This window comes from Bos mutus, chromosome 11, assembly GCF_027580195.1.
Source record: "Bos mutus isolate GX-2022 chromosome 11, NWIPB_WYAK_1.1, whole genome shotgun sequence".
NCBI classification, from domain to species: domain Eukaryota; kingdom Metazoa; phylum Chordata; class Mammalia; order Artiodactyla; family Bovidae; genus Bos; species Bos mutus.
In genome coordinates this window covers 34,636,324-34,660,436 of record NC_091627.1, presented here as the reverse complement: position 1 = coordinate 34,660,436, position 24,113 = coordinate 34,636,324, and the positions used below count along the sequence as shown (strand labels likewise).

The 24,113-nt window shown below is 43.4% G+C and overlaps 2 protein-coding genes across 5 annotated transcripts in view; both read right to left on the bottom strand.

Annotated features, from left to right (window-relative positions):
- The window catches only part of ZNF512 (zinc finger protein 512), a 31,040-nt gene extending 30,415 nt beyond the window's left edge, over window positions 1–625 (bottom strand). The window contains exon 1 of one of the 4 annotated variants that reach the window (XM_070379287.1): window positions 465–625. In XM_070379287.1, coding sequence (XP_070235388.1) covers window positions 465–494 — 30 coding nt within the window. In that variant the 5' untranslated portion in view covers window positions 495–625. The remainder of the gene's footprint in view (window positions 1–464) is intronic. The other 3 variants (XM_070379288.1, XM_005895746.3, XM_070379289.1) reach the window with 3 other exon arrangements.
- Window positions 494–23,245, bottom strand: SPATA31H1 (SPATA31 subfamily H member 1). Its single transcript, XM_005895770.2, is given in 13 exon segments — window positions 494–640; window positions 1,089–5,584; window positions 5,587–6,426; window positions 6,538–6,612; window positions 7,102–7,419; window positions 7,969–8,308; window positions 8,567–8,745; window positions 8,908–10,317; window positions 10,567–14,627; window positions 15,168–15,906; window positions 16,915–18,740; window positions 19,125–19,220; window positions 23,217–23,245. Coding segments are annotated over 13 exon segments (14,556 nt in total).
- Between the last annotated feature and the right edge of the window lie 868 nt (window positions 23,246–24,113).

Below are 24,113 nucleotides of genomic sequence, written 5' to 3'. Positions count from 1 at the left end.
TTGACCACAAAAAGATGAATCCCCCTTCGCCAAGAACTGAAGCTCTCCTGGGGCTACTACTGCAAAACGAACAAGGCAAGACTTTTTAGGAAAAGTGCGCCGCCCTACCTACGGGGTCAAGGCAGGTGACAACACCAGAGCCTTCATCTCTTCCATTCTCAAAGCCCCGGTCCAAGAATACGCGGGAGGCGGAAAGACAGGACAAAGGATATGGGAGACATTGAGGATGTAAAAGGAATAGAGACTAACGGTAATCTGACGAGGAACTTAGTCCAAGGGGGGTAGGGAACGGGCAGCAGAAGTGGGGGGGAAATACGGGGGCTCATAGATCTGACCTAGAAGGGTGGGGCCTACGCTGAGCTCTGAGAAAACCGACTCTGAGCAGGGGACAAAAGCGAGGCACCGCGTGTGGCGCGCTCGACAGCGCTACCCCTAAAGCGTAACGGTCAAACCGAGAAACTCACAGCGGGCACTGCACCGAGTCTGGAAGACATCACTCCCTCTCCACGCCTAACAAATTCACCCAAGGGCTCCGGCCAGACCAACGCCACTTCCGCTCTCCTCTCCGCTCCCGGATGTGGAGTCGGGTCCGCGAGCCCGGTGGCGAACGTCTACTTCCGCCTAGCAGCTTCCGAGGGGGCTGCGGCAGGGGCGAGTCACGTGACTAGCCCCCTTTCCTCTGAGACCCCGCCCCGGCAGTGCGCGGTGGGACCCGGGAAACTGGGGGTGGGGTTTGGAGCGTCAACTTTGGCCTGAGAGCCCCTCCCTTTCGTTCCCTCGGTTTGCACAACCTCTCCTGCCCTTCCGGCGCCCCCAGGCTCCACCCCGCGAGAAGAGTGGTCTTTCTTGATGCACAGGAAGGTCAATTATTGCCCCTTTATTTATCTTAGGGAAATGACAGACCCATTCCCGCTCTCCCTCCCCCCAGGTAGAGAGACGAAGAAACTCTTTCATTGCTGAGGGCTTAGGAAGTAGAGGCCTTGGCCGAGTAGGAAAGAAGCCAGAGCCGCTCAGGGGAGACTTGAGCTAGGCAATGAATAACGGGGGCGGGTCTCTTCCATCTACTAGTGTCAGGCCTCCAAACTTGCCCTCCTTTGGGGATTTTTGGTGTGGTCTCTAGGAGACGTGTTCGAGTTACTATTGAAATCTTTACTCAAACCATGCCTGGGCCTCTCCCTAGGGGAGCTGTGTTTGAGTCTCTCCTTGAGGGGATTGGTGTGGCTCCTCTCAGAGGGACTTTGTCTGCTCCCCTCAGAGGGCTTGTGCCCTCTCCTCTCAGAGGAACTGCGACGAAGTTTCTCAAAGAGACTGCGATTGCTCCTCTCAGAGGGACTGCGACACCTTCTTTCAGAGGGACTGCGACACCTTCTCTCAGAGGGACTGCGACATCTCCTCTCAGAGGGAGCTCGATAGCTCCTCTCAGAGAGACTGTGATGGCTCCTCTGAGAAGGGCTTGGATGACTCCTCTCAGAGGCGCTGCGATGGCTCCTCTCAGAGGCGCTGCGATGGCTCCTCTCTGAGGCGCTGCGATGGCTCCTCTCAGAGGCGCTGTGATGGCTTCTCTCAGAGGCGCTTCGATGGCTTCTCCCAGAGGCACTGCGGTGGCTCCTTTCAGAGGCGCTGCGGTGGCTTCTCTCAGAGGCACTTCTATGGCTCCTCTCAGAGGTACTTCTATGGCTCCTCTCAGAGGTACTTCTATGGCTCCTCTCAGAGGTACTTCTATGGCTCCTCTCAGAGGTACTGTGCTGGTCCCTCTCAGAGGGACTGTATTGGCTTCTTCCAGAAGAGTAACATGGGGTTCTTTCCCTACTGAAGCCGAAGCTCTGGTGGTTTCGTTCCTTGTGTGTGGGTTTCCCTTTAAGGTGACTATGTGAAGTCCTCTTCATAAGAGAACCAGGTTGTAAGAGTCTCCCTGCAGCATGAACTCTGATTCCTGGTTTGAAGTTCTTGGACTCCTGGTTAGAGATTTCATTTCTGTTAAAGTTTTTCTTAGCTCTGCTACTACTCTCATTTTGAACAGGACCCAAACACTGGCTGGTTGAGATGTTTTTGAGAGTGGTACTTCTTTGGGAAACTGTGGGCTTGGGTAATTGCTTAGGTCTGAGTTGGAAAGAGCTATCCCTTTTTGGTTGTTGAGCTGGTCTGAATTGGTCTGTTTCTTCCCACCGCGTGCTTTCCTGCTTGGTGACTGAGTTTGAATGCCTTAGCTTGAGAGTTGGCATCCTGTGTCTTTTGCTGTCTTTTGTTGAGCAGTAGTCTCTGGCTTTTTGTTTTGGAAGGTAGGTTTTGCTTGACCAGAAGTAGTCTGACCTTGTTGTGTCCTCAGGCTTCTGCCCAGCCAAAGCCATAATTCTGTGTGCTGCTTGAATTGCCTGCTTTAGGCCCTGAAAAAGTAGTTGAATAAATTTTGGTTGGGAGGATTTCTTAGGTTGTCTTTTTAAAGAGGCGGCCGTTGTCTGAGATGCTCCAGTCCTCTTCCTTCTTAACTGGTTTGGTAATTCCCTAGAGGAACTCTGTATTATAGCTCTACCATTTGTGTAGAACTTTGTATTTTGTGATCTAACTTCCTTAGGGATTCTTTTCATTGGATATTTTGAATCATAGGTCTTTTTGGTTCTCACTTTAGCCCATTTTTCATCCTGATTGCTTTCAGAGTCACTCTCTGATAGAGAGTGAACTTGAGTGAACTCATAGTGTCCAGGCTCTCTAATTTCTGTCTTTTCTATTAGGCTAGAGCTGTCATATTGCCTTTGCCTGATACGGACTTCTATAGGAGCAGGAGCCTGGGACGACCCAGACTGGAAATTTATTGTAGAAGTAGGACTCTTGGAAGCTCGTGTATAACCTTTGGCTTTCCTTAATGATGTTGATCTAAGGCTCCTTGGTGTGACTGGTCTGTCTCTTCTGTGATACTTTGGGAGCTGGGGTCTTTTACCAGTTCGCAACCTAAAGCCAAGATGTAACCTAATCTCTCCATGGCCTTCAGGAGTGCTTACAAGTTGAAGCTGTGGATAAATAAGAAGGTGAGGCCCAAAAGCAGCCTGTAATTTATGACAGCAATTAAATCCTGAACATCGGCCACACTGTAGGCAGATAGGATATTTTAGGACCAGACCTGAAGCTAAAGGTGGAGGTACATTGGGGGGTATTTGACTCCTCAACAGTTTTGCTGCTATTTTTAGTTGCAAATCTTGTAGCAGCTGGAACTGTTCTGAGAAGTCAGGCTTGGCCTGGGGAAGATAACTTGGCTTGAGGGAGTGTTGGGACTCAAAAATCCTTGTCTGTGAATCACTGTGTGAGTTCTCAGTCTCTTCCATTGGAACAGAATCTCTCCTGGCAAAAAATATGTTGAGGGAAGACTCTGACTTTGCTGGGGCAGGAGGCTGACTCCCTGTGCATGAAACAGGCATGTACTGAATGACTTCCTGAGATATATCGCAGGGTTTTGACTTTTTCTTTATTCTCTTTCTACTCCCAGAGTAGTGCTGTATTATGGAGGGCATGGAACTACGTGTCCATATCCTTAAAGGTGTTTTTTTCTCATAACCATGGCATGAAGTATGTCTCTGAATGTAGTTTTTGACCACTGAAGGCTGAGAGATAGTACCTTGACCCTTCTCAAGCAGTCTCTCAGAACATGTCATCAATTCAGCTGGAACCCCAAATAAATTCTGAATAGATTGACAGGTATCTTCAGTGGCTCTTTCTGTTAAAGATGTTTGAGAAGAAAGCTTCCTTTCCATAGTGGTCCCCAAGACATTCCCCATCATTAGCATATTGGAGAGGTATTTTCTAGGTAGTCGTGGCCTCGAGGAGCGACTCTCCCAGACATTCCGTTGCCTGCCCAGGACAGGCCAGGAACGGGCTCTTTGAGCCCCTGACTCTGCCTGGAAAAACTTAGGTGGTGATCTCCAGTCTTGTGGTGAATGTTGTGAGAGTCTCTGGAGTGAGCTCTCTGACTCCTCCACATGTTTCCTCTTAGTCCTTTCATTAGGTATGACATCCACTCCTGGGATCTCAGAATTTGAGTTTTTTACAGTAATAGCTGTCTCGGCAAGGGGTTGGTTATGAAGGGATAAGGAAAAAGTTGAAGATTGTATCGTATCAAGGTCTATAAAAGACTCCTCAGGTTGCAAAATATCTGTCACAAGGTTTTTTATATCCAACACATTTGATACTTGTGGCATCTCAGAATCCCAAAGATCTAATTCAGATGTTCTGACAGAACTTGAGCTAAGTGAGTCTGAAGAGTTGTTTAGAAACCTAGAGAAATAATTCCCTATTTGTAACTCTTCTTCTGATGATCCCTCCTCAGAGTCCTTATTCTGACACACCTCACTTAAATTCAAATCCTCAGATTCCATGACTTGAGGAGGCCCTGTTTTTATCCCTGTAGATTTCACAGCCTGAAGCCCTTGTTTATGATTTAACACTGTAGGTGCCTCAAGTGTAGATGTTGGCTGTGTGGTTAATTCTGCAGATTTCACTTCAGTATTTGGCCTTGGAGTTAATTCTATAGATTCTACTGGTTCTTGAAGATGTAGCCTTGGGAATAAATCCAAGTAATTTGTTGCCTTAAGCCCCACTCCTATTGGTTCTGCAATCTGGGGAATTGGCCCTGGTGCTAATTCCTCAGATTTTACAATTTGCAGTGGTGGCCCCATAGTCTTTACAATTTGAAACCCTGTCAAATCCATTCTTTTCAAAGTTTGGTACTTTGGTTCTGTGCTTAATTTCTTAAATTTTGCATTTTGCAACCTTAAGCCTGAGGTAAACTCTGAAGGTCTCACATCTTGTGGTTTTGAAGTCAACTCAGCACAGTCTACCATTTGAGAGTTTGGCCATGATGTTAATGTTACAGACTTCACAACTTGATATGGTGGCCCAGGAGTCACTTTCACAGGTGTAGCAACTCTGATGGGAGCTACTGGCTTTACCCCTATTGCTTGAGCAACTTGAAGCTGTGTCTTTGTAGAGTTTGTGACTTGTTCTAGTGGCTTTGGACTAATCCTCATGAATTCTGTAATTTGACCCAGTAGTCCTGGGGCTGTTTCTGAATATTTCATACTTTGATTCTGTGACTGTGTAAGCTTCATTTTTCCCTCCCCTTGTTGCCATGTCTCAGTGGTGACCTCTGCAGATTCTGCGTATCCTGCAACTTGACCTGTTGGCTTTGCCTTTAGGAATCGCTTAGAGGTCAAACCTATAGACCCAGGAACTTGATATCGTATCCCTTCTGTCATCTCTGAAGATTCTGGGACATCTTGAAATGCCTTTGTAATCAATGCTATAGACTCTCCCCTTGGCAGTTTTTGCCCGGAGATCACCTCCACAGATTCCTGGGCTTGAGGGTAGGGCCTTGAATATCTCTCTGCATCAGTGGTTTTATTTATTGGTTTTGGACTCCTTCTAAGAAATTCCTCCCCTTTCAGCTTTGTCTTGAAGGTCAACCCCATAGTTTCTGTAGTGTGATCCTTGGGTCCTGAAGTCATCCCTTCAGATTCCACAACTTGCTGCAGCTGCCCTGTATGTAACTCCTTAACTTGGGACCCTGACTGAGAGAGCAACTCCAGAGTTTCCAGGTTTGGTGGCTTTTCTTTGGTGTTAATTTTAAGGATTTTGAATCTTGATTCCTTAGCACTGGAGTCAGATCAACAAATTCTGGTACTTGAAGATCTAGTTTCAGAGGCATTCCTGAAGCTTTCATGGCTTTTCCTTTTGGCTTTTGGGTCAACTTCACAGATTTCTCTATAGTTTCTGTGTCTTGATGTGCCAAACTTTTTGCCATTTTTGAAGAATCTGTAACTTGATAAATTGGTATTGAAGTCAAACTAACAGATTTAGGGACTCGATGCATTGGCTTTGGAATCATCTCTTCATGTTCTATAAAGTGATGCCCTGGCCTAGGGATGATTTCAGTGGAGCCCATCATTTGAGAGCTTGTTCTTGGAGTTAGATCCTCAGATTTTGGTCTTTGAAACAGTGACTCTGATGCTAACTCCACAGGTTTTATAGCTTGTTGCAGAGACACTGAAGATGATTTTGCATGCCTTGTGCTTTGCAACTTTGGTTCTGGAGTAAACTCCAAATGTTTCACACCTTGTTGCTGTGATTCTGGAGACAAATTTGAAAATTTGACACTAGTCAACATTGGTCCTGGTATGAAGTTCTTAGTTGACTCTGGTGCCAAGATTCCTGATTTGACACCTTGCAATCCTGAAGTCAGCTCCTGGCAATTCATGCCTTGTTCTTGAGACCCTGGTGTCAACTCTACAGATTTCATATTTTGAAGACATGGCTCTGGTGCAGAGATCTCAGATTTAACACATTGTGACCTGAGACATGATGATGATCCTAAAAAATTCACACTTTGAGATTGGGGCAGTAGGTTTGACTTCATAGATTTCACATCCTGAGAACATGGCACTGATACAGACACTACAGATTTCTGCCTGAAGCAAGAAATCAGTTTATTAGAATTCACATCTTGAGGTTGTGTCTCTGGTTTCAACTCCAGAGGTTTCCCATCTTGAAAACATGGCTCTGGTGCAAAGACCACAGATCTTATACTGTGCTGCCTGAGGTGTGAGGGCAACTCCTCACAATTCATACCTTGAGGATGTGGCCCTGAATTTAATTCCATAGATTTCACTTTTTGAAAACATGGCTCTAGAGCAAACACATTCCATTTCAAATTCTGAAGCTCAGAGTCTGAAATCAGTTTTGTAGAATTGGTACCACAAAGCAGTGGCTCTTTATTCATCTTCATAGATTTTATATCTTCAAACAGTTGCTCTGGTAAAAATAACATAGGTTTCATAACATTTAACTGAGGGCCCAAAGTGAACACAGACTGCACAACTTGTTGCTCTGACCCAGCATGATTGACCAAAAATTGGACTTCTGGAAACTTTGTCCCTGAAGTTAACTCAGGAGATTTTGCTTCTTGCAAGTGTGATTCCAGGTTGAACAACATAGATTTTGTACCATGAGATTCTGGCCCAGAGGGTTTCATACCATGCATCTGTGGCCCTGGATTAGACTTTACAGAACTTAAGTATTGAAGTTCTATCCCTGAATTCAACCCAGTAGAATTTACACCTTGCTGCTGTGGGCCAGAGTTGAACTTTGTTGAGGTTCTACCTTGAGACTTTGTCCCTGGAGTCAATTCACATTTTATGTCTTGTAAATCCTGCACAGGATTGAACATAATAGATTTTATACCTTGAAGTTCTGGCCCTGGATTAAAATCAGAAGATTTCTTACCTTTACATTTTGTCCCTGAAGTTAACTCAGGAGATTTTATACCTTGCAAGGGTGGCCGACATTTGCACTTCATAGAATCTACACATTGTAATTTTGGCTCTGGATTCAGCTCAGAAGAATTTTCACACTGTATCTGTGGGTCACAGTTGCATCCTGTGGGTGTTACACTTAGAAACTTTGACCCTGAAATCGATTTAGATTTCAGACCTTGGCAATGTGGCCCAGGGTTGAACACCATAGATGTCTCACATTGATTCCCTGTACATGGTTTCACTTCAAATCCCATATTTTGACATTTTTTCCCTGAAGTTGACTCAAGGGATTCTATACCTTGCAAAGATGCCCCACGTTTGCAACCCATAGAATTTAAACATTGTGATTTTGGCTCTGGATTCAACTTAGAAGACTTTGCATACCGCATCTGTGGCCCAGGGTTGCATTCTGTGGGTGTTACACCTAGAAACTTTGACTGTGGACTCAATTCAGATTTCCGACCTTGGCAGTGTGGTCCAGGATTGAACACCATAGATGTCTCACATTGATTCCCTGTACATGGTTTCACTTCAGACCCCATATTTTGACATTTTTCCCCTGAAGTCAACTCAAGGGATTTTATACCTTGCAAGGGTGGCGCACATTTGCAACCCATAGAATTTAAACATTGTAATTTTGGTTCTGAATTCAATTTAAAAGACTTTGCACACTGCATCCATGGCCCAGGGTTGCATTCTATGGGTGCTACACTTAGAAACTTTGACTCTGGACTCAATTCAGATTTCAGACCTTGACAGTGTGGTCCAGGATTGAACACCATAGATGTCTCACATTGATTCTCTGTGCCTGGATTCATTTCAGTTCCCATACATTGACATTTTTCCCCTGAAGTCAACTCAAGGGATTTTATACCTTGCAAGGGTGGCCCACATTTGCAACCCATAGAATTTAAACATTGTGATTTTGGCTCTGGATTCAACTCAGAATTTGCACACTGCATCTGTGGCCCAGGGTTGCATTCTTTGGGTGTTACACTTAGAAACTTTGACTCTGGACTCAATTCAGGTTTCAAACCTTGGCAGTGTGGTCCAGGGTTGAACACCACAGATGTCTCACACTGATTCTTTGTGCTTAGTCTCTCCTCAGATCCCATATGTTGACATTTTTTCCCTGAAGTCAGCTCCGATGATTTTGCTCCTTTCAGACCTTGGCAATGTGGTCCAGGGTTGAACACCATAGATGTCTCACTTTGAAGCTCTGTCCCTGAATTTAACTTAGAAGACTCCATACCTTGAAATTTTGAAACTGAAGTTAATTCAGAAGAGCTTGTACCTTGCAAATGTGACCCAGGCTTGCATCCAGTTGGATTTACACACTGAAGTTTTGGTTCTGAAATGAATGCAGAAGAATTCACACCTTGCAAATCTGGCCCAACGCAGAGCACCTTAGATTTTCTACCTTGAAGCTCCGTACTGGGATTCAACTCTGAAGATTTTTTATCTTGCACTTGTGACCCAGTGTTGAATGGTATATAATTCACACATTGAAGTTGTGGCCCTGGCTTCAGTTTAGAGCATCTCCCACCTTGTAATTTAGGCTCATGGTTGAATTCCAGCAATTTCTCATCTGAAAGCTTAGTTTCTGTGCTCAACTCAGATTTTACCTCTTGCAACTGTGGTCCAGGATTGAACTCTAAAGATTGAATACCTTGGTGACTTGTTCCCAGACTCAAATCAGAAGATTTCATATCTTGTAGCTGTTGGTCAGGATTGAATTCCAAAGATTTCACGTTTTTAAGCTTTGTCCTTTTGCATGATTCTGAAGATTTTATATGTTGTGAATGTGTCCTAGGACTGAACACCATGACTTTTACATTTTGAAGCTCTTCCCATGGATTCAACTTACACGATTTCTCATCTTGCTTTTGCTTTCTAGCATTGCTCTTAGACGATATCCCACTGTGAATCTTTGATTCCAAGGCCAACTTACAGAATTTTGCAACCTGAAATTCTAGGCTAGGACTGACTTCTATAGAGTTCATCAATTGAAGCTTTATAGGCCCAGAAGATTTTGCACCTTGCAACTCTGCCACAGGGTTGAATTCCATAGATTTCACACCTTGAAGGTGTGCCTTTGATGTCAACATAGATAATTTTCTATCTTGTAACTGTGGAGCTGAGTTGAACCCCAAAGATTTCACATCTTGTACCTTTGTACCAAGAGTCAATTCAAAAGGTTTCATATCTTGCCACATTGGCCTGGTGATGAATTCTATAGATTCTCCACTTTGAAGCTTTGTCTTTGGTGTTAACTCTGAGGATGTCACACCTTGCAGACATGGAACAACAGATTTCAAATCTTGAAGCCTCCACCCTAGCCCCAAATCAGATTTCTCACCCTGTCTCTGTGGTTGAGGGTTGAACTCCAGTGATTTCACACCTTGAAGTTCCCTCTTCTGGGTTAAATCAGATTTCCCACATTGTAACTTCAGTCCATGATTGAACTCTAAGGATTTTTCATCTTGAAGCTTTGTCCCTTGAATCAATTCAGAACATTTTTTACTTTGTATCTGTGGTTCAGAGTTGAACATTGATTGTGCTTCCTGAAGCATTGTCCCTAAGACCGCTTCAGAAGATTTCATACTTTGAAAGTGTGGTCTAGAATTTAACCCTTTAGATTTTACATCTTGAAGCTTTAGACCCATAATCAGTTCAGAACATTTCATATCTTTTAAGTGTTGGCTGGAGTCTGACTCTACTGATCTCACAACTGGAATCTTTCTCCTCAGAGTCAAATCAGATTTTGCACCTTGTAACTTTGGACTAGGTTTCAGGTCTAGAGACTTCACACCTTGAAGCTTCTCCCTTGGGATAACTTCAGACAATTTCACACCCTGCAAGTTTGATCCAGACCTGAAATTCATAGATTTTACACCTTGAAGCTTTATACCCGTGATCCACTTGGAAGATTTTATATCTTGCCACTGTGGACCTGACTTGAATTCCACTGATTTCACTTTTTGAAGCTTTGTCCCCAGTGTCAACTCAGATTTCACACCTTGCGATGGTGGCCCAGATTTGGACTTTGCAGATTCCACATCTTGTAAATTTGAGTCTGAGATTAATTGAGAAGATTTCTCTCCTTGAAATTGTGACTCAGAGTTGAATGCCAATTTCACATTTTGAAGTTTTGATGCCGGGATCAGCTCAGAAGATTTTAGAACTTGCAGCTGGGGACAGGGGCTAAATTCTTTATGTTTTACATCTTGAAGCTTGGCCTTTGAGGTCCACCCAGAAGAGTTTACACCTTGTAACAGTGACCCAGGGTCAAAATCTGTATATTTGATACCTTGAGTCTTTGTCCCCACAGTCAATTTAGAAAACATTGTACCTTGCAACTGTGAGCCAGGGATTAGCTCAGTAACTTTCTTGTCTTGGGACTTTGTCTCAAACGGTACCTCAGAAGATTTTAGACCTTGCCACTGTGGCCCAGTGTTGAAATCCTCAGATTTCATGCCCTGAAGCTTTGGCTGAAGAGTCAACTCAGATGACTTCATACTTTTCAAGTGTAGTGGGGAGTTCAACTCTATAGTTTTATCACTTTGTAATTGTGACCCTTGGCTTAATACCTCAGATTTCACCTCAGGAAACTGTCGCTCTTGTGTAAGCAGTGGAGACTTCACACCTTGAAGCTGTGTTCCTGGGGCTGACTGTAATGGTTTCACTTCTTGATGCCATGGTCCTGGGGTCAATGAAGGAGATTCGCCATCTTGCAAGTGAAGCCTAGATTTGAACATCATAGATTTTATATCACAGAGCTTTGACTTGGAAGTCAAGTCACATGATTTCATTCTGCTAAACTGTAGACAGGGTTTCACATTGAGACCTTGAGCCTGAGACTCTTGGAGTGATGTCAAAGATTGTACATCCTGAAGCTTTGGCCCTGGGGTCAATACAGATGACTTCGTATCTCTCAACTGTATCAACTCTGTTGGTTTGACACACTGAGGTTGCAACTCAAGATTTAGCGGAGATTTCACACTTTGAAACATTGGTGCAGGCATCCACTGAACAGTTTTCATACTTCCAAACTCTGGCTTTTGGTTTAGCTCCACAATTTTCATACCTTGAAACTGTGGCTCTGAAGTTGATGCCAAAACTTTTCCTTCTTGCATCTGTGGTCCTGGAGACAACTCAGGAGTTTTCACCCTCTTCAACTGTGGCCCGAGGTTAAACTTCATATATGCTGTACCTTGAATTTTTGGCCCCAGATGCAATGCAGATGACTTCACATCTCTTAACTGTGTTGAATATTTCAACTCTACAAATTTGCCACCTTGAGGTTGTGGGTTAAGATTTAACCCTGCAGATTTCACGTCTTGGAACTCATATCCTGGTATCCACTGAATATGTTTCATAGTCTCAGGCTGTGGCTCTTGTTTAAACTCAGTGGTTTTCACACCTTGAAGCTGTGGCTCTGAAGTTGACTTTGAGGATTTTACTTGGTGTAACTGTGGTCCTGGGGTCAACTTGGGAGACTTCATACTTTGCAACTGTGGTTCAAGTTTTAACTTTTTAGATTTTATACCTTGAATATTTGATTCTGGAGTCAATTCAGATGATTCCCTACCTTTCAACTGTAATTCAAAGTTGAGATCTACTAATTTTCCATCTTTAAATTTTAGCTCTGGAATTAACTCCAAAGACATCCCATCTTCTGACTTAGACCCTCTCTTCAGTGACTCTGAATTCACACATTGCTGCTCTGGTGAGATTACAGATATCTCACCAACCTGTTTTGGCCCAGGAGTTAAGTTCACAATTGCCGTCTCTTGAAACTGTTGCTTTGGGGCTAAATCCACAGATTTTACTCCTTGAAACTTTTGTCTTCTGCTTGCATTCACAGATTTTACTACCTGCTTCTTTGGCCTTGAGGTCAACTTCATAGGTTTTGCAAATTGCAGCTCTTGATCTGGAGTCTCCTCTACAGGTTTTAAACTTTGAAGCTTTGGACATGGGGTTAGCTGCAGAATTTTCATATCTTGCATTTGGGGCTTTGTCAAATTTGTCAGTTCCTGAGGTTTCATACCTTGCAGTTTAGGCCCTTGCAGCAATGACCATGGTGCCAAAAACACAGAATTCTCATCTTGCATCCTTGGCCCAAGTTTCAATTCCACAGCTTTCACATCTTGCAGTTGCGTTCTTGGGATGAACGTCACAGTTTTTAATCCTTGATTTCTTAAGGACAGTGCCAACACATCAGATTTCACACCTTGAAGCTTGGAGTCTGAGGTGAGTTTCACAGATTTGACATCTTCTCTCGGTGGTCCTGAGGTTATCTCCACAGATTTTTTACCTTCCGGCTGTGGACTTGGGGTTAGCAATGTAGATTTCATACCTCTTGGATGTTGTCCTGGAGTTAAGACTGCAGAGTTTACATCTTTAAACTCTGACTTGGAGGACAGCAACTCAGATATTAAACCATGAAGTTTTGAGCCTGGGGTCACCTCTACCGGTTTCACATCTTCCCCCTGTGACCCAGGGGTTAACACCATAGATTTAACATTTCCCAATTGTGGCTTTGATATTAACTGAATAGATTTCATACTTCCTAAATGTGGTCCTGGGGTTAACTTCACAGATTTTGTATCTTCCAGCTGTGGTTCTGGCATTAGTGCCTCAGATTGTAAACCTTCAACCTCTGAGATTGGGGTCCTTGCTGCAGGTTTTACATCTTGCATCTGTGGTCTTTGGGTCAATCCAGAAGATTTCATAACTTGTAACAGTGGTCTTCTGGTCAACTCAGAAAAGTTTACACTTGGCAACTGGAGTCCAGGAGACACCTCCATAGATTTTACATCTGGTCTCTGTGGCTCTGAAACTAATTTATAAGAAATGTCACCTTCAAAGCTTGACATTTGGTCTGATGCTTCACATTTTATGCCTTGAAACAGTGGCTTTGGCCCTAACATCTCAGGCTTAACCCCTTGCTGCTCAGGTCCTGAGGCCAACTTCATAGATCTTTCTCCTTGCATCATTGGTTCTGGAGTTAACTCAAAAATCTTCACATATTGTAGTTGTGGCCCTGAATTTAACTCAGAGGATTTCACACCTTGAGACTGAACTCCTGATGTTAGATCACAAAATTTGACATCTTGTAGCCATGGCCCCACCTGTTTCACACCTTGAAGCCCTGGAGACATCTTTGCTGATTTAGAATCCTGAAGCCCTAACTCTAGAGCTGTCTCCATGGAAGTCACACTATGAAATGGTGATTCTGGGATTTGCTTCCCAAATTTGACACCTTGAAGCTTTGGCCCTGAGGTCAATTCAGAAAATTTGACATCATGCTGCCTTGACCCTAGGTTCAGTTCCTCAGATTTCATATCTTGAAGTTCTGAGGTCAATTTCACTGATTTCATGCTGTTAAACTGTGACCCTTCAACAGACAGAATAGGTTTCATATTTTCAACCAGGAGCCCTTGACTTAACTGCAAAGATGACTCTGCTACAAATCCTACAGCCTTTGTATCTTGAAGCTGTGTTCCTGGCATTAACTGCACATGTTCAAAACCTTGATGCTTTGGGTCTGGAGTCAGATCAGAAAATCTAACACCTTGTAAGCACGGTCCTGAGCTTAGTTCCATGAATTTTGTACTTTGAGTTTGTGGTTTTGCCATCAACTGTATAGATACAACACTTTGATGCTTTGGTCCTGGGGTACAATCTGACAATTTTATTTCTTGCATTGGGGAACCTGGGGTCAATTCATCAGATGTCACACTGTGATGTGGAGACCCTGAGATTAAATCTAAAAGTCTTTCTCCTTGAAGTGGTGGTTTAGGACGTAACTCTGAAAATCTTACGCTATGCAACTGTGGTCCCAGGGACTCACCTTGGAGCTGTACCTCCTCAGTCAGTTCCTCTGGTATCATACTTTGTAGGACTGGCTCTTGTATTGGCTTCTCTGATTCTACCATTTTGGTAGTAGTTGGCTGTTGAATTAAATTAACATATTTCACGTCTTGTAGTTTTGGCTCTGACTCCAACTGCCTGAATGTTACTTCCTGGAGCTGTGGCTCTGGAGTCAACTCTGTAACTTGTGGTTTTGGTCCTGTAATAAACTGTTTAGATTCCACCACTAATGGGGATGACTCAGAGGTTAACTTCACATGTTTCAAATTTTGTAGTAGTGGCTCTGATATCTCATATTGCATCCTTGGTTCTAAAGTCAACTCCAGAGATCCTTTTTCTGAATATGGTTGTACTGGTATTACCTCCTGGATGTTTTCAACTGGAAATGTTGCTAACCCCACAGTTTCTGTGTTTGCATATTCTGACCTTAAGGGTATCTCTGATGATTCTGTATCTTGAAGATGTGGCCTTAGAGGAGTCATTCTTGCAGATTCTATAACTTGATCTGTTGGTTTTTGCATTAATTGGGGCAAATTAACTTGGGGCAAAGCCTCAGAAATCAGTCTTACAGTTTCTGTGTCTTGATGGTCTTGACCTGGAGTCAACTCTGAAAATTTTTGAAAATACGGCCTGAGCATCACACCACCAGGTTTCAAGACTACAGATTCCTTCTCTTGTGGCCAGATCTCAGCAGCTAACTCTGTAGATGGTATGTCTTGATGCCTTGGTTTGGAAGTTAGACCCACAGATTTTAATCCTTGTAAATGTAATTCCATGGTCACTTTCCTTGATTCAACATGTTGTAACTGTGACTCAGGAATTAACCTACTAGATTCTTCCAGTGGTACGTGTAAATCCACAAAATCATCATGCCTTAATGGCCCTAGAGTCAACTCCTCAGGTTTTATACTTGTGGACTGTGGTTCTGAGGTCAATGACACAGATTTCACATTTTGAAATTGTGGTTCTGAGATCAGCTTCTCATAATTCATAACTTCTGAATATGGTCCTAGATTTGGATGAACAAACTTCATATCTTGAGATTCTGGGGTCAACATGTTTGATTTCATACCTTGCATCTCTGATCCTAGTACCAACTCCAGAGATTCTTGTGTCATGTGCTGTGACATTGGAGTTTCGTCCATGGCTCTCACACTTTGGAACATTGGCTCAAGAGTGCTCCTGAATGACATTGAGTTCATCTGCATAGATGCTTGGCTCAGTGACCTGGGGGTACTTCCTAAAAATGATTGTATCAACCCCATAGACTCTTTCCCATGGTGACCAGTGTCAGGGGTTAGCTTTGCTTCTGTTTCTGCATATCCTGGTTCTGAGATCATCCCTAAAGATTCTGAAGCTTGATACCGTGAGATCATCCCTTCAGGTTCTGTGACTTGATGATTTGGTCTGGAGTCTACCTCTACAGATTTTACTGCTTGAATGTGTGCTCCTGGGATCAGTTCTTCATATTTCATACCTTCTACCTTTGTCTCAGGAGTCAGTCTTGTACTTTCTACCATTTGAGGAGTTTTTACATCTTCACGCAATGGTATTGGGGCTGTCTCCTCAGATCTTATATCCTGTGACCATGGCTTTGGGGCCAACTCCATAGGTTTCATATCTTTTTGTACTATTCTTGGAGACAATTCCACAGTTTTTATACCTGGAAACTCTGATGGTAGAGCCAAATGAACATATTCCATACCTTGCAACTGTGAACTGGGGACCAGATCTATAGATTTCTTACTTTGCAACTGTGGTACTGGGACTAACCCAGTAGATTTTTTACTTTGTTGTTGGGGTCCCAGCATCAGTTGGATAGATTTCACACCATGAAGCTGAGCCCCTGGGGCTGACTGCACAGATTTCTCATTTTGCCCCTGTGGTGTGGTGGCCAACTCCTCAGGTTTTACACTCTGCCATTCTGGTTCTGTGGCCAGTTCTATAGAGTTCACAGTTGAGACTGGCTGTGTGTAATTTCCCAGTTCTGGGACTGAACCTGTGGTTATGTCTACAGATTTTATATTTTGTGACTCTGGTGCCAAAACCAGTTTCCCAGACTTCAAATTTTGCAGTCTTGGGGATAACGTCATAGAACCCATAACCTTAAGTTGTGGAATTGATTTCATCTCTCTATAGTTCACATCTGGAACTGATGTAGTGGACATTTCTGCAGATTCTGTGACTTGAGGCAGTGCCTTTTGGCTCATTCCCATAGATTTTGTACCTGTACCCAGTGACCTTGGGATTGTCCCTAAAGATTCCATCATTTGATGATGTGAATGTGTCACCTCTGCAGATTTCTCCATTTTTATCCAGGGGTCAGAGGTCAACTCCATAGTTTCTATTACATGATGACTTTGCCTTGGACTCATCTCTGAATACTCCAGAATTTGATGCCCTGGGGTCAACCTCGAAGACTCTGTGACTTGATGAGATGGCCCTGGTGTTAATGCCATAGATTCTGTGCCTTGATTATATGGTTGTGGAGTCATCCCCTCAAAGTCTGGCACTTGAATACATGACCCAGGAGTCAACTCCAGACTCCTGGAGTTGGCTTGAGATATTGGAATCACTCCTCCTGATTCCATGACTTTATGTGGTGGCTTTGGAGGTAAGCCCACAGATTCTACCACTCCAAATGTACCAATAGTAGTAAAAGAGCTTGAAGTCAAACAATCTGATTGAATTGCCCTTGGGGTTAAATTTGCAATCTGAGACTGTGTATCTGGGATCAAACCCCCAGATTCTATAACATGTGACTTTGTTGGTGGAATTATCCCCATAAAATCCATAGCTTGTAATAGTGCTACTGGAGTCACTTTCATGTAATCCATCACTTGATGCAATGGCCTTGGGATCATTTCAAATGATTTCATATTTTGACATATTGGCCCTGGAGTAATCTTCAGTGATTCTGCGACTTGACTTTGTGGCCTTGATGTTACATGAACTGATTGCATAACTTTATGTGGCCCTGGGGTTATTTCCACAGTTTCTATGACTGCATGTTGTAGTCTTGGATTCATCTTTCCTGGTTGTATGACTCGATGGTCCAACAATGTACTCCTTTTTACTGACTCCATAACTTGATATTGCATTGTTGGGGTCATTCCCATTGACTGTATGATAGGTGGATGTGATTTTTTAATCATCCCCATAGAATCCATGACTTGAAGCAATGCTATTGGAGTTACCTTCACATTATCTATTACTTGATTCAACTGTCTTGAAGTTATCTTTCTTGATTCCATAACTTGCTGCTGAGGTCTTGGGGTTACCTCCACTGATTTAATGACTTGATATGATGGTTTTTGGCTTACATGCACTGTTTCCATGGCTTCCATTGGTTTTTCAACTTCATTTGGTGGCCATTGGAACAAACCCACAGATTCTATCACTTCTGAATGTGAATCTGGAATCATCCCCATTGAATCCATGACTTGAAGTAATGCCAGTGGAGTAACTTTCACACTATCTGTGACTTGGTATGGTAGCTGTGGGGTCAGCTCCATATTAGGCACCTGGGTCTGTTGCGGTTGTATCCTTTTTTCTGGAAGACCTAAGACCCTCTGCTTTATATTAAGCTCTAGCACATGTTTTGGGTCCTTCTTCAGTAAAGTCATTTCCTCTTGAGTGATGTCAGCTCCTAAGCTTTTGGGAAGTAGAATATCTATTGATGTCATTAATGGCCTGGATTCAAGGATTTGGGGGCCATCTCCAGGTTGTGACTGCTTACCTGAGATAAGAGTCTGAGAAATTCTTGTTTCTGTTCTATTTAATCCAGATTCCACTCCAGTGTTCCTTTGGAGCTGAAGAGATGGAAGGTCTGGGGATTCATTGTTGATATTTTGCTCAGTGCTTTGATGAATGGGCATAGATAACTGGATTTGGGGTTTCTCTGGTTCAGGGACTCCTCCTTGCACCTCAATTAAATAATTCAGCATTGCCCATGATTCCCTCACAGGCAGAGGCACTGTTTGTTCCCGCAAAGTACAAACCTTCCAAGCCATATGTCCCTCTAACTCCCACCTAGCCAAAGGAGAGAGCTGGATTGGAGCTGACCCTGACAATAGTGGTCTCTCTTTGAAGATAATATTTGGCTTATGATCTGATGTCAAATCACTCTTGATTCTTCTCTTATCCTTTGTTTTTTCTTCTTGTCTGTGGAGATCTGGAGATTCAAAAAGAGAGTTGATAAAAGTGCTTTGAGGGCTTAAGGATGAAAGAGTTTCCAAATTCTGAAAAAGTTCTGATTTCCCAAGCTCTGAAAGCATAAAAGAAGGCTGAGATGTGCCTTGGTTCCTGAACACAGGAGGTTGATTTTGGGGTAAAATAGGTAAACTATGGCTCCGGAATTGCCAAGTTGTTTCTTCAGAAAAGACGGGAAGGTGAGACAGGCTCGAGCTGTAGGATGATCCAGAGGAGATGCTACTGTCAGTAGAATGTTCTGCATTCTTACAGTCACAACAGGGTAGGACAGGCTCCTGAGCCACAAAAACAGAGGAGGTGGAAGAAGAAATCATATCCTGTGGTTCAGGCAAACCCAATTCCATAAGACTTGATCTAAGAAATAAAGAGAAAAGTTCCCATTTGTTTTGAAACAGGAAAAAGTAGGAAAATGGAAAGACAATGGCCATTTTGAATGCAAAATATTTTGGACTGAGGGAAAACAAAAAAGCTTGCTTTCCCCAACATTAATTGCTTATTTATGGAAAGAATTCCTCCACCAGGAAAAAGGGAGGCATTTGTCCCCATTCTAATCAGAAATGATTCACAGACCAGTGGTTCTTAAACTTTGCCCCACTACAAAAACTAACTAACCATCTTTCTTCTCCCTCCCCCTCTCTCTTCCTCCTTCCCTCTCTCCCTCCCTCCCTCCTTCACTCCCTCCCTTCCTCCCTCTTAAAAGCTCTACCACTTTCAACCTCCACTCAGAAACCACCTGACCTTGTACTTTCCAGGTGTTTGAAGATCTGTTGAAGATTCCTGTCCATTGACCAGAGTACATATTCCTGGGTCCATCCCACAGGGAGTTCTGAAAAACTAGATGCAGCAGAGTGTGTTAGTGTAATTGAAGTGATATTAATGTACTGGTAAGCTACCCCACGTCCGAGGTCAGGGGCAGCGGCTGAGAGGAGCAACCCCACATCCAAGGAGTGGTGGTTGCGTGGGTACAGGAGGGCCGAGAGGAGCTACTCCACATTCAAGATCAGGAGGGGCGACCTTGTCCAAGGTAAGGAGCAGCGGCTGCACTTTGCTGGAGCAGCCGTGAAGAGATACCCCATGTCCAAGGTAAGAGAAACCCAAGTAAGATGGTAGGTGTTGCGAGAGGGCATCATAGGGCAGACACACTGAAACCATAATCACAGAAAACTGGCCAATCTGATCATACAGACCACAGCCTTGTCTAACTCAATGAAACTAAGCCATGCCATGTGGGGCCACCCAAGATGAACGGGTCATGGTGGAGAGGTCTGACAGAATGTGGTCCACTGGAGAAGTGCATGGCAAACCACTTCAGTATTCTTGCCTTGAGAACCCCATGAACAGTATGAAAAAGCAAAATGATAGAATACTGAAAGAGGAACTGCCCAGGTCGTTAAGTGCCCAGTATGCTACTGGACATCAGTGGAGAAATAACTCCAGAAAGAATGAAGGTATGGAGCCAAAGCAAAAACAATACCCAGTTGTGGATGTGACTGGTGATAGAAGCAAGGTCCAATGCTGTAAAGAGCAATATTGCATAGGAACCTGGAATATTAGGTCCATGAATCAAGGCAAACTGCAAGTGGTCAAACAGGAGATGGCAAGAGTGAACGTCAACATTCTATGAATCAGTGAACTAAAACAGACTGGAATGGGTGAATTTAACTCAGATGACCATTATATCTACTGTGGGCAGGAATCCCTTAGAAGAAATGGAGTAGCCATCATGGTCAACAAAAGAGTCTGAAATGCAGTACTTGGATGCAGTCTCAAAAATGACAGAATGATCTCTGTTCGTTTCCAAGGCAAACCATTCAATATCACACTAATCCAAGCATATGCTCCAACCACTAACGCTGAAGAAGCTGAAGTTGAACGGTTCTATGAAGACCTACAAGACCTTTTAGAACTAACGCCCAAAAAAGATGTCCTTTTCATTATAGGGGACTGGAATGCAAAAGTAGGAAGTCGAGAAACACCTGGAGTAACAGGGAAATTTGGCCTTGGAGTACGGAATGAAGCAGGGCAAAGGCTAATAGAGAATGCACTATTTTGTGTTCTCTTTGTTTGGCACTCTTTTGCCAAGAGAACATGCTGGTCATAGCAAACACCCTCTTCCAACAACACAAGAGAAGACTCTACACATGGACATCACCAGATGGTCAACACTGAAATCAGATTGATTATATTCTTTGCAGCCAAAGGTGGAGAAGCTCTATACAGTCAACAAAAACAAGACCGGAAGCTGACTGTGGCTCAGATCATGAACTCCTTATTGCCATATTCAGACTTAAATTGAAGAAAGTAGGGAAAACCACTAGACCATTCAGGTACGACCTAAATCAAATCCCTTATGATTATACAGTGGAAGTGAGAAATAGATTTAAGGGCCTAGATCTGATAGACAGAGTGCCTGATGAACTATGGATGGAGGTTCATGACATTGTACAGGAGACAGGGATCAAGAGCATCCCCAAGAAAAAGAAATGCAAAAAAGCAAAATGGCTGTGTGAGGAGGCCTTACAAATAGCTGTGAAAAGAAGAGAAGCAAAAAGCAAAGGAGAAAAGGAAAGATATAAGCATCTGAATGCAGAGTTCCAAAGAATAGCAAGGAGAGATAAGAAAGCCTTCCTCAGCAATCAATGCAAAGAAATAAAGGAAAACAACAGAATGGGAAAGACTGGAGAAGGCAATGGCACCCCACTCCAGTACTCTTGCCTGGAAAATCCCATGGATGGAGGAGCCTGGTAGGCTGCAGTCCATGGGGTCATGAAGAGTTGGACACTACTGAGCGACTTCACTTTCACTTTTCACTTTCATGCATTGGAGAAGGAAATGGCAACCCACTCCAGTGTTCTTGCCTGGAGAATCCCAGGGACGGGGGAGCCTGGTGGGCTGCCGTCTTTGGGGTCGCACAGAGTCAGACACAACTGAAGCGACTTAGCAGCAGCAGCAGCAGAGATCTCTTCAAGAAAATTAGAGATACCAAGGGAACATTTCATGCAAAGATGGGCTCAATAAAGGACAGAAATGATATGGACCTAACAGAAGCAGAAGATATTAAGAATAGATGGCAAGAATACACAGAAGAACTGCACAAAAATGATCTTCACGACCCAGATAATCACGATGGTATGATCACTCACCTAGAGCCAGACATCCTGAAATGTGAAGTCAAGTGGGCCTTACAAAACATCAATAGGAACAAAACTACTTGAGGTGATGGAATTCCAGTTGACCTATTTCAAATCCTGAAAGATGATGTTGTGAAAGTGCTGCACTCAATATGTCAGCAAATTTGGAAAACTCAGCAGTGGCCACAGGACTGGAAAAGGTCAGTTTTCATTCCAATCCCAAAGAAAGGCAATGCCAAAGAATGCTCAAACTACCACACAATTACACTCATCTCACATGCTAGTAGAGTAATGCTCAAAATTCTCCAAGCCAGGCTTCAGCAATACGTGAAACGTGAACTTCCAGATGTTCAAGCTTGTGTTAGAAAAGGCAGAGGAACCAGAGATCAAATTGCCAACATCTGCTGGATCATGGAAAAAGCAAGAGAGCTCCAGAAAAACATCTACTTCTGCTTTATTGACTATGCCAAAGCCTTTGACTGTGTGGATCACAATAAAGTGTGGGAAATTCTGAAAGAGATGGGAATACCAGACCACCTGACCTGCCTCTTGAGAAACCTGTATGCAGGTCAGGAAGCAACAGTTAGAACTGGACATGGAACAACAGACTGGTTCCAAATAGGAAAAGGAGCACGTCAAGGCTGTATATTGTCACCCTGCTTATTTAACTTCTGTGCAGAGTACATCATGAGAAATGCTGGACTGGAAGAAGCGCAAGCTGGAATCAAGATTGCCGGGAGAAATATCAATAACCTCAGATGTGCAGATGACACCACCCTTATGGCAGAAAGTGAAGAGGAACTAAAAAGCCTCTTGATGAAAGTGAAAGAGGAGAGTGAAAAAGTTGGTTTAAAACTCAGCATTCAGAAAGCTAAGATCATGGCATCTGGTCCCATTACTTCATGGCAAACAGATGGGGAAACAGTGGAGACAGTGGCTGATTTTATTTTGGGGGGCTCCAGAATCACCGCAGATGGTGATTGCAGCCATGAAATTAAAAGACACTTACTCCTCGGAAGGAAAGTTATGACCAACCTAGACAGCATATTAAAAAGCAGAGATATTACTTTGTCAACAAAGGTCCGTCTTGTCAAGGCTATGGTTTTTCCTGTGGTCATGTATGGATGTGAGAATTGGACTGTGAAGAGAGCTGAGTGCCGAAAAATTGATGCTTTTGAACTGTGGTGTTGGAGAAGACTCTTGAGAGTCCCTTGGACTGCAAGGATATCCAACCAATCGATGCTAAACGAGATCAGTCCTGGGTGTTTATTGGAAGGACTGATGCTGAAGCTGAAACTCTAATACTTTGACCACGTCATGCGAAGAGTTGACTCATTGGAAAAGACCCTGATGCTGGGAGGGATTGGGGGCAGGAGGAGAAGGGGATGACAGAGGATGAGATGGCTGGATGGCATCACCTACTCGATGGACATGAGTTTGGGTGAACTCCGGGAGTTGGTGATGGACAGGGAGGCCTGCTGTGCTGCAATTCATGGGGTCACAAATAGTTGGACACGACTGAGTGACTGAACTGAACTGAACTGATAAGAATAATGAAAAGAGAGACTTAGAAAGAAGACAGCTATCATAGTGAGGAAAGTGAAACAGAATCCCAGGTATATTACTCCCAACTTTCACAGGATTTATCAGTAGGGTAGAGAGAGAAAAAATATACACAGAGAAGATTGATTTTACTCACCGTTTCAGGTTATCTTCAATGCAACCCATCCTGAGATTTTTTTCCAACTGTGAATCTGGAAGTAGAGGTGAAGAATCTATTAGAATTATGACTCTTGACCTTACCTTAGTTCAATCCCCTCATTTTGCAAATAAGGAAACAAAGACAAAATCATGCCTAAAATCAAAAGGCTAATTAGTGGTAGAGCTTAGATTTAACCAACATCTCATTTTGTTTGTTTCTCTTTTTTTTAGCTACGGTGTGCTGTCTTCACCATGTAGTAAATGTAAGCCATTGGAAACAGCAGGAATAATCACGGTAGGGAGAAGAAGTAGGGAAAACAGAGAAATACATATCTTTGGAGGAAAAGATAAGTATTATTCAGTCTCTGTGGTAGAGAAAAGAGTACTGGAGTGGGTTGGAAAATCCCATGGACGGAGGAGCCTGGTAGGTTACAGTTCATGGGGTCACAAAGAGTCGGACACGACTGAACGACTTCACTTTACTCCCTTCACTCACTTCATACTTTATCGCTGGAGAAGGAAATGGCAACCCACTCCAGTGCTTTTGCCTGGAGAATCCCATGGACAGAGGAGCCTGGCGGGCCATGGTCCATGGGGTCGCAGAGAGTCAGACACGACTGAAGTGACTGAGCACATGGTAGAGAAAAAAGATATCAAAACTTCCTACACCAAACTCTTCATAGTTAACCCCTCTCACAGAGTTTCTTTCCTGATACTTTAAGCTTTGCACAAAAGGAGATTAGAAAAGGAAGTACGAGGATAGGAATGAAAGAATTCATGATTCTTTCCATTCATGAAAAGAATTATGAAGCCATTTACATTTCTTCAGAAGTGTAGTTGCTAGAAAGAGTAGGCATATTTCTTTCATATAACAATCTTTTCAACCTTCCTCCTT